The sequence below is a fragment of the Notothenia coriiceps genome, unplaced genomic scaffold (assembly GCF_000735185.1).
Source record: "Notothenia coriiceps isolate Sejong01 unplaced genomic scaffold, NC01 NC01_scaffold00037244, whole genome shotgun sequence".
NCBI classification, from domain to species: Eukaryota; Metazoa; Chordata; class Actinopteri; order Perciformes; family Nototheniidae; genus Notothenia; species Notothenia coriiceps.
In genome coordinates, this window is record NW_011369945.1 from 6,237,847 (window position 1) to 6,248,648 (window position 10,802).

The following is a 10,802-nucleotide window of genomic DNA, read 5'->3' on the forward strand; positions in this document are numbered from 1 at the left end:
ACTGTGTGAGAATCCCAATTGATTTGTTATTTGAAAGCATGTAACTACATTTTCTATAATCATATGTTCTTCTATAGAGTTGTGTTTCCATAATATGTATAGGCACTCGCTAATAAACGTAAGTATGATAATATTAAGTGAAATACTAATAAAGAAACAGTAATAAATAATTCACTGTAGCAATTTGTACCGTAGCATTTCTGTCAATGTACTCTCTCTTTAGAAAGCTTGTTATGATTTGTGCAATTCCCTGTGCTTCTGAGAGCGCACACGCATTTAAAAGCGTGTGTGCTCTCGTGTTCTTTAATCAATGTGTGTGTCTTTGTATTGCAGTGCCTATTGTGAGGTGGCGCAGTGTGCGCTGCGCAGCGGTCAGACGCCCCCTGAGCTCAAGTCTTTTAGCTCTCTGGCAGGCTTCCAGGCAGCTCCCCGAGATGCAGGACAGTGTTTTAGGCAAGGAGATGCTCTTCCTGTCCCCATGCCCCCCCCTCCCCCCTCTCTGCCCCACCTCCACCACACACCCTCGTCACACTAACCCCAGATTCAAGATCAGACCTCAGTCAAACTGTCTTTGCAAATATCTAACGGCGACATTTTGCTCAATCCGACTCCTGTTCCAAATGTCAACCGTCTGCTTCTCTGAGCAGCTCGAAACTAAATTAAGTTTTGTGAACACTAGTGACCCAGGTCTGTTTCAGAAGTCACATGCTTATAAGAACAATAATATGCACTGCCATATTTTAGTCTCTTTTTCTTCATACTCTTCCTCTATTACTTTCTCTATTTGTCAAATGAACATAGAATATATATTCATCATGTCGTCTACACACAAACATTTAGATGCGTAGCGAGGCAAGACACAATACATGCATTATCTTCCAATGCGGTTTACAGTAGGGACTTTGTTTTTGCAGGTTTTACACAATTCCAGCTGCACTGATCCCACAATATTAAGTTAATAAACAATAAGTCTTAAAATGAAAGTACCATTAACCTATCTCTACCAAAACTAACCCAACCATAGTGCTTTCCTTCCAATCCATCATTACTTACGTTTAAATTCTGTAATGTTTTGTGTCTTCTGTGTTCATTTTAGTCATTTTTCAATTTCTCTCTCGTCTCCTGTGAACATCTTCTCCCTTGCTTTCCTCTCGTTCCGTTTTCTCACCTTCCTCTACACATTTCTTTCTTGCATGTTTTCCTCGCTCCCTTTCTCACCTACTGTAAGTCCCCTGAGTGTTTCCTTGTTCTAATCTCATCTGTTTCATCATCACTCCTATTCCCTTCATCTTTCTCTCACTTTCTTCCCACCACAGTATCACCACCAAGTTGGAGCGCGCTCTGGAGAAAGTGGCGCCCCTGCTGAGAGAGATTTTTGTGGACTTTGCGCCCTTTCTCTCCAGGACGCTGCTGGGTAGCCATGGGCAGGAACTGCTCATAGAAGGTACAGGTGCTGTACACGGCTCCTTTTCTCTAACTGGCGTCTCTCTGTGGAGTCTCCCCATTCACTGTCCCTCACCGCGATGTTTGTGTGTGAGAAAATAAACGAGCGATTGGATGAGTGGATGTTTTTCTGTGTGTTGTGTGATTGAATGAGAGGCTGAGTGTCTCTGAGCTGGCTGCTTCACTCATTCGTCAAGCAGGTATGAAGTCAGTATTTTACACTATTTTCAAACAGCTAGTTAGATAACGACATCAGATGATGTTGTTTTGTCAATAATACTACTGGTATTACAGCGCTGTACTAAATGTGATGCATTCTTGTCTCTGCCCACCTGCTTCCTGGCGTCTTGTTTTCGTGATCCACCGTCTCAATGTTCTCTCCCTCTCCTCCCTTCCTGCTCTTTCTCCTCCCTCCCCTCCCCCTACTGCCTCCTTCTTCATCTTTCTCTCTACTGTTTGTTCCTGTCTTCTCCGTAGCATGCTTTTTATAAACTTGACTATGATGGCTGTATACAAGAGCAGAAACCACTGACACTACAGTGCGTTCTTTGATGATATGTTTGTATCTCGAGGCAGTGTGTGTGTGTGTGTGTGTGTGTGTGTGTGTGTGTGTGTGTGTGTGTGTGTGTGTGTGTGTGTGTGTGTGTGTGTGTGTGTGTGTGTGTGTGTGTGTGTGTGTGTGTGTGTGTGTGTGTGTGTGTGTGTGTGTGTGTGTGTGTGTGTGTGTGTGTGTGTGTGTGTGTGTGAGAGAGAAAGAAAGGCTCCTGACTGCTGTATGTCTCTGTGCTGCAGGTCTGGTGTGCATGAAGTCTAGCACGTCTGTGGTGGAGCTCGTAATGCTGCTCTGTTCTCAGGTTGGTACCCCCTCCTCTCCCCTTTCTGTTTACTGCCCTAACACATATGTTCCACTTTTCCAAAGCATGTCCAAACCCTTAATTTGTCCAACCTATTTTAAAAGTGATCTTTTTTTTTCTTTTCAATAATCGTCTGAGTCGTTAACACACAGGAAGCTTTCGGGGTTATTGATCTGCCCTGTGGGTGAGCGTGTAATGAGCGCATTGCAGATGTGATATCATATCAACTTATATGCACCATCACATCAAGGCCACAAAACACATCTTCCATGACAATCACATGCATATCAACTTTTCCGACAGGATTTTTACTTGAAATAACGATATCAAAGCCTGAAGGTTCCATTGACAGTATGTCTATCTTCTTGAATAACACTCATAAGAAGGAATTACAAAAAAGGTACTTACCACGACAAGCTTTCTCCTGAAGTTTCCTTTTTCTTTGATACGATGAAGTTTGTCCCCTAACTATTCTTCTTCTAAGAGCTCTTGTCCTTAGAGGAACCCCTCAGATTCTTCAGCTCTTCTACTCTGCTTTCTTCTCTCCTCTTACTGCTTCATCTTCAACAGAACCATCAGACTCCTCTTATTTTGCTGTCCATTTTAACTCAGTGTTTCGGTGGCGACTGCTTTCATCTACTACCACTCCAACACTACCCGTCCTCGCACCACTCCCTCTCCTTTCCCCCTCCCCTCCACTCTCCCTCTCGTCAGCATGTATAGTATTACCCCAGGCTCCGGCCTCGTCTGCCATTAGATGCCCAGGAGAGCGAACCCTAGCCCAGATATCGATCCTCTGGGTGGGGGGGGGGGGGGGAGTAACAGGAGATGCTCACACGTGTCCTTCACAGGCCTGAGAGCTGCTGGAGCTAATGGAGCTCTGATAGTTTGAGGCTTTCAACAACACTCTCATCCTGCTCAGAAGTCTCCACTCTAATATGCACAGACACATAAAACACTCACATACTCTTAGATGGGTGCTTTTTTATTGACACTTAGAAAGCTCTCCGGATGTTTCTCCATCTTTATTCTGTGCTGTGTTGTGCTAGTGTACCTTACACTGGTGATGGTTAATGATGGGTAGGTGTATTTCTTCTTGAATAAATAAATAAAGCTACTATTCTTCTCAACTCTTACATGTTGATCAGCTGATTAACTGCCAAGAACACATTCGGCTCTGTGACAATGTGTGACATTTAGAGACATTTATAACGTATCTTATTTTACCAAGTTCATAGAAGCAGTTGTTAGCAATGACAATCTTTAGTCTCCGGCTCCCTCAATGCTAATTAAATATGTACAAAAAAAAACTGAAATATTTAAATGATATAGTAAAAACTAAATGAGGGTCTAACCAACACGTTTAAAATAAGGGATAATACATATCATTGAGATACAAAATAAAATACAGGTGTATAAGTTAAACAGGAATGACAAATGCATAAACTGAAAGGAAACAGGAATGTGGTTTAGTTTAGTCAGTTTATTGAACATGTCAGAAACAAAAACATACAACAATAATATATATATATATATATACTCTTTTTTTCCCCTTTTTCTTTCTCACTCAAATTGATAATTATAACAAAGTACAAAAAAAAAAAAGAATAATAACAAAAAATAATTCTCAAATAGTCTCTGTCATGTTCAACAGGGGCAAGAAGAAGCTTAAAAAAACTTTTCCTGGCCCTACCCCCTCTAGCATATATTTTTCTTATAAATAAAATATTAGGTCATCGTCATCAGCGGCATTTTTGTTTGCTTTTTGACAAAACAATCAGAAAGACATTTCTTTTACAATTACAAGAAATAACAACAAATGGGATTTTACAGGTCCTGTTCATAACCATGAATGATTTGGCTCCTAAATAATACTTTCAGTTTAGATAGACTTGTACAATATTTATAACACCTTTTGATGAGATGCAATGAAGTTTGGCATTTGTTCGTACAGGTGGTTTTTTGAAAATGCAGTTTCCTCTCAACATGTGCATGCTTTCTCTCCGTATGAAAAGTCCCTGGATATTATGGGGACTTTTAATTATGTATATGTGTAATGGTAAAAGTACAAATACAAATATACACTTGTAAAACATAAGTAAAAGTATATAATAAAAAGTATGCATACACAAATATAATTTGAAACATTGCCTTTCTGGACAATGTTTCTAATAATGCTGGTTTATGGCAATATTTAATTCACATTTTTCACATGTTTGTACAGTAAGTAAATATCTTGATTCCTTAGTCTTTTCCTACACACAACACCTTTTTCTTACCATATAATGTTTATCCTGTGCATCTTGTACACTTAGGAGTGGCAAAACTCCATCCAGAAGAACGCAGGATTGGCCTTCATTGAGCTCATCAACGAGGGAAGGTAATCCATCACACAGACTGCACACCATCCCATAAGGCTTCCTGTGATTCACACATTAACCGCAACACTGTTATCACTGCCTAACAACTAATGGTTATTATAGAGCCCTAATGAGAGTCTTGCCAGGATAAGTGCACAGTGCCATGTGTTGGTTGCAATTAACCGTACAGTGATGGTCTTATTTCAGTGCCTTTCTTTTATTAGAAACTGTATTGTACATAATTAGAGTAAAACGCAAATAACTAAATATTTAAACATCCCGAAAAAGGATTCTATCTATTAAACAAAGCGGTTTATCCATACAAACATTATCTTCAGCTGCAGATAGACCAGTGTTATTGATCTAATTTAGGACAATGTATCATATTGAGGGAAACTTTCTTCTTCCATTGAAACTTGAAGGTGATGCTAATACCTGTATATACTAATACCTCATTTTTGTTACTCTCTTCCCCCCCGTCACCAGACTCCTGTGCCACGCCATGAAGGATCATATTGTACGTGTTGCCAACGAAGCAGAGTTCATCCTAAACAGACAGAGGGCAGAGGATGTACACAAACACGCTGAATTTGAGGTAAACACATAGAGCACCGGTACTGTTAGTGACATCAATAAAGCCTCCAGGGAACAAGCTTTGTTTTTATTGTTTTTTGTTACAATAATGAGCAGACAAACAGTATGAAAGCAGACAGGGTCATCCTGGGTAAAAAGAAATGCTTACTGTGTTGTAGAAAATATGATATATAATACACATACATACAATACGTACTTGCACACACATCTATACAATCGTACACACATTTATCTCCTTAGATGCTCCAACAGTATACATGTATGCATACCAGGGTTTCCGCTAGGATTTTCAATGTCGCTAGGTCAAATGTCCGGAAAGAATTTATTTTACTGGACAAATTTGAAACTTACCGGTCATGTTTCAATAATAATAATAATAAGAATTGTGTAGCAGAGTTTCCGTTAGCATGTAATTACCAGACTAGGACCGGATATGCCGATGTTTAAAACTCATTTAATGGGGCTCATTTTTATATTGCTTCAGTTTATAATTGTAACAGATCGAAAAGTTCAGATTCATTTTTCAATAAATGATACGCTTCCACAAACAACATAATTATTACATTCAAACAAATTACTTATAGTAGATGAAGTACATTATTCAAAAGTTTACATTAACTTTGAATAATAACACGGGAGAATTAAACGGATCCTCTCCCTCCCTCTCTCTCCTGACAGCCCGTCTGTTTCTCATGCAGCTCGCTAAACAGTGGGCGGGGCTTCAGGTGATCATGTAGAGCTGCGTGTCTCGGTCAGACTCAGCAGCTGATCTGATCTCTGATCTCTCTCTCGCGTCCGGTTACACTTCACTCGCGTTTATGTCCATATCGATCAGATCCAGCTCTCCTGATCGGCCTTTATAGAGAGCACCGATCAAACTATTAAGAGTGAATATCAGCCGATAATGACCGGCGGCTGATCGATGAGAGCATCCCTAATTATTACCGGACATTTTGACCGGCAGGTTTTGAATTTACCAGTTTTTAATCAATTTCACCAGCTGATGCATGCGTGTATACATATTTAGGCATGTAGGGCTAACAAAGGCAGGGTTACATCACACTATCAGGGTCTTTGGGCCACTTTGTCCACGATTGACCTTTTTAAATTCTCTGTCCTGGCTCTATGATTCTTCCATTTACAGATGAAGTTCGGTGTATTCGATCTTAGTACAGGGTTAAGTAAAGCACATTTTCAAAACACAGCAAGTAGGTGATAGGACATCAGTTGGGTACTCCTTGTTTTTTTACTGTTTCTGCATCTTGTATAACTCTTTCCCTCTCGCTCTCCTCCAGGCTAACTGTGCCCAGTACGCTGCGGACCGGAGAGAGGAGGAGAAAATGTGTGATCACCTCATCAGCGCAGCCAAGCACAGAGATCATGTGACCGCTAACCAGCTGAAACAGAAGATCCTCAACATCCTGACCAATAAGCATGGAGCGTGGGGGACAATGTCACAGAGGTGAGCGCGAGATGAGAGGAACTGGGTGTCCAATTATACCCTGCCACATTTTTAGATTGCTGCTCCGCAGGATGTCATTTGATAGCAGACGTTACACAGGGAACACTTCTTGCATATAATGAGAAAATGGCATCAGTATGTGAAGTGATTATTAAGTCAGCACCATCCATCATGTTAGGTCCATATCACTAAAACACATTACCACAGCAGATTATGGCTTTTATCTGTGTAAATGTAATATCATATATTCAATCATTTAAGTTGCAGCAGAGACTTAGAAAATCTATTTCAAGTTTTTAAATTCTAGATACAGTCAGTGCTGAAATAAAGCCATTTATAAAAGAGGACATGGTGTTATTAAACATAATTAATTGTACATGAACTTCAGCACACACCCACACAGAGAGACAGCTAAATGCTAACGTCGTAGCTGCCAGCTGTGTAAGAATGATCGTTTTCTTTAGCACACTTAAATACACACATTTAATCAATGATGGCGTGCTATCCAGATCTGCCTCCAGACTTGGGAAGGACACGGATTTAATTTGAGGACATGTGACATACAGCATCTGAATCCTGTCTCCTCCTGTCACTGTTGATTAGGTACATTGTACTGTGCATGCTGTTAGTGAGCAACTTTTGCACAGCGGAAGCTTTAATTAAAGTGAAATTGCATCTGAATTTCTCTGTCCTCAATTATGTTTGTTAACATTAGCTTAGTGCTGATGAATAGTTTCACACTTACATGTCTAAACCTTGCTTTTCATATTTGTTCTTTGGGCTGTTATATGTTGTTTTTTTTCTCTTATTTGAAGTCCAGTTAATCGTTTTTGTAGTGTTGGATGTTTTATTGTAAACTCACCTTTCTGCTCAAATACTGCCTTTTTACCCAATAAAGTGGGACCTTTTGACTGTAGGAAATGAGTTCTGGAAGTAGCTAGCATAAATGTCAGCTGTAACTTCAACTTCATTGCCCCTAAAGGAAAAGTCTCAAAATGCACCACTGACACCACTGAAATTACTAATTTAGGTTCTTTTCCTTTGACGTCTTCAGCCAATTACACGACTTCTGGCGTCTAGACTACTGGGAGGATGACCTTAGGAGAAGACGGAGATTTGTGCGAAACGCGTCTGGATCCACTCACGCAGACGTGTCCCTTAAAGCTCTGGAGGAATACAGTCAGTAATGTGCACCAATTTAAACATGTTGTCAATATCTACATTTTGCATATACGGTAACTCTCTAACATAAACTATAAACAGGTACAGAAGAAGAAGAGGAGGAGCTAAAGTCGAAGAAAACCTTCCGCAGCCAATCAGTGGTCGCCCAGAACCCAGAGGCGGAGCTTATGCTGGAGGGAGACGATGACGCCGTCAGCCTGCTGCAGGAAAAAGAGATTGATAACCTCGCTGGTGAGATTCACTAACATAAGCACACGCATGCACGCACACACACACACACACACACACACACACACACACACACACACACACACACACTCACACACATATACAGGCACAATGCTACGATCCAATTGAAGTGTAAACTGTCTATGACTCTTGTTTTTAGTCCGTTTCCGTCCAAGACTTTTTATCTCCAAAGGCAAGTAATGAGTTTTGCAGCCGCACTAACCATCCGGCTGATTTGCTGACTCAAGAAGATTTAATCATAGTTAACTAAGAAACTGACCAAATATCTAATTTAATCCATTTCTTGCTCTGTCTTACGACACACCTGATCGAATGTTCCCTCTATTAGGCGAAATAGAAGAAGTAATCAATCTTGACTAACATGAAATGACTATATTAAAGTACATTTCATTATTTGTTGTGTGTGATGATTGCTTACAACTGTTGTGTGTACTGAGCCTGTCAGTGCTGTGTATGCTTGAAGTAGTAATAAGTCATGTATCCCCCCAGGCCCCGTGGTTCTGAGTACACCGGCTCAGTTGGTAGCTCCAGTAGTGGTGGCTCGAGGCACTTTATCCATCACCACCACTGAGATCTACTTTGAGGTGGATGAAGAGGACCCTACATTCAAGTCAACTGATGCTAAAGTAAGGGCAACCTGTTTTTTTATTGGATATTTTTACTCAAGGAAAAGTGCTTCGCTTTTAATGTACTGCTTCTCATTGATTCAAATGATTTAATGTATTGTCTATATAGATTTTTCTTTATGTTAAAATATTTTTTTCAAAGGATGTCCAACCCCAACAGGTACTGGCCTACTCGGAGGGTCTGCACGGTAAATGGATGTTCAGTGAGATCAGAGCCGTGTTCTCCAGACGATACCTACTGCAGAACACCGGACTAGAAGTCTTTATGGCCAACAGAAGTAAGTCTGCAGATCTTTGTATTACTTACATGAATTCACATGTATTGATTTATCAAAACGATGGACCAGCCACTGATATTATGTATTGATTATTTGCCCTAAATGTCAACTTGTCAAGCCTATAAATAAATAACAAGTAACAAGCCAGAGTTAGCAGAAATACCACATACCACTTTTCTCCTAGTCTTGAAAAGTGGTAATTACTTTAGTCTGCAAAGCATTAAAATAGGTTTATTAAAAAGTATTATTATTATTTGAATAAACTCTAATAGTACTGAATAACAGACTGGCTAATTAAATTACCCAGTATGCTTCACTTCTGCAACTCGTATATCAGCTGTAAAACTTTATTAGTATGTTTATACAGGTTTGTCATTTGGGAAGTATTTTCTGTAGATTGGACCTTGAGAAATTGAAGAGAGTGGTTGCAAGTGATGCACAACTCATGGATTATTAGCTTCTGCATCATTTATTGTGTACGAAAGGTCAGAATGAAAAGCATTAGCACTGGCTGCGCTCTTGTATCCCGGTGCAGCCTCCCATACTAATGTCCCCACTACACGGTAGCTTATTCGCTGTTTGGTGCAAGTATCCATCTTTATGCTGATTATGTCCCGTTTGTTCCTCTTTCTCCAGCGTCTGTGATGTTTAACTTCCCTGACCCGGCCACAGTCAAGCGAGTGGTCTACAGTCTCCCCCGGGTTGGGGTAGGAACGAGTTACGGCCTGCCACAAGCCAGGTAGGTGCTGCTGGTCCTTCACTATCCTGGGTTGGAAAGAAATGTCTTCCTGGTGTGATGAAAAGAATCTTCAATATGTGTGTGTGTGTGTTTCCCAGGCGGATTTCTTTGGCTACCCCTCGTCAGCTCTTCAAGTCGTCCAACATGACGCAGCGCTGGCAGAGAAGAGAGATCTCTAACTTTGAGTACCTCATGTTCCTCAACACTATTGCAGGTAAAGTCCACTTTCAATCCTATTGCTTGAGCTGACTGCTAAGTCTGTTATTGAGGATCTTAGACTCAAAATAAGATATGGACGATAAGTGGTCAAACCCACAACACTATCCTCTGTAGCCTTCTTTGTTTTTATTTTGAATGAGTTGAGAGAATACTTCCAGTATTTTTCTATTTTTTTCTCTCTTTCTACTGTGTGATGTTGACATTTTCCAGTGTGACTGCTGCAAAGATTTTCGCTGATGCAACGTTATTTCGGTGCTCTGAAATGTCCTGTTCTGTGTTGTTCTAAAATACCTACAAAGCCAGAAACTGCAGGCTATTTTATTTCTCTCCATGTGCATGAATAAAAGAGGCCTGTGTAGAGGACTGTATTGAAGGGAGCAGATAAAGAACCTGGACGATTTTAATAAGATAAACCTTTGTCAGCTCCAGCTCAGCTGCAGCTTTGACAACAACAGTCACCAATGTGGTCTGTAAATAAGTATTTATACAGAAATATATCAATAGGAGCAGCCACAATGACAATGGACAAATAGGAAATAATTACGGCAGTTAAACATTTGCTATTTTATGTGTTCACTTATTTTTAAATATTTGAACATATCTATCAATAAACCAATATGTCATAATATATGTATGTTATAGAAATGAAAAAAGAGGTAGCAGAATAGGTTTGAAGGCTTTAACATGCTGTATGCTGGTGTGTAGCAGTTTGTCAACAGCGTGTGCTTTTATACCTCCCCCATGTTGAAGATATCTTTGATCACACTAACATACAACCGCGACTGCCAAGGCACAC

The 10,802-nt window shown here is 40.2% G+C and overlaps 1 protein-coding gene across 1 annotated transcript in view; it reads left to right on the top strand.

The window, feature by feature from the left end:
• Nucleotides 1-290: 290 nt before the first annotated feature.
• The window catches only part of LOC104965230 (neurobeachin-like), a 19,060-nt gene continuing 8,548 nt past the window's right edge, over nucleotides 291-10,802 (top strand). The window contains exons 1-12 of the mRNA XM_010794189.1: nucleotides 291-453; nucleotides 1,317-1,450; nucleotides 2,236-2,297; nucleotides 4,613-4,677; nucleotides 5,144-5,252; nucleotides 6,547-6,713; nucleotides 7,768-7,892; nucleotides 7,977-8,126; nucleotides 8,634-8,770; nucleotides 8,931-9,048; nucleotides 9,685-9,787; nucleotides 9,886-10,001. Of these exons, the coding sequence (XP_010792491.1) occupies nucleotides 311-453; nucleotides 1,317-1,450; nucleotides 2,236-2,297; nucleotides 4,613-4,677; nucleotides 5,144-5,252; nucleotides 6,547-6,713; nucleotides 7,768-7,892; nucleotides 7,977-8,126; nucleotides 8,634-8,770; nucleotides 8,931-9,048; nucleotides 9,685-9,787; nucleotides 9,886-10,001 (1,429 nt within the window). The 5' untranslated portion in view covers nucleotides 291-310. The remainder of the gene's footprint in view (nucleotides 454-1,316; nucleotides 1,451-2,235; nucleotides 2,298-4,612; nucleotides 4,678-5,143; nucleotides 5,253-6,546; nucleotides 6,714-7,767; nucleotides 7,893-7,976; nucleotides 8,127-8,633; nucleotides 8,771-8,930; nucleotides 9,049-9,684; nucleotides 9,788-9,885; nucleotides 10,002-10,802) is intronic.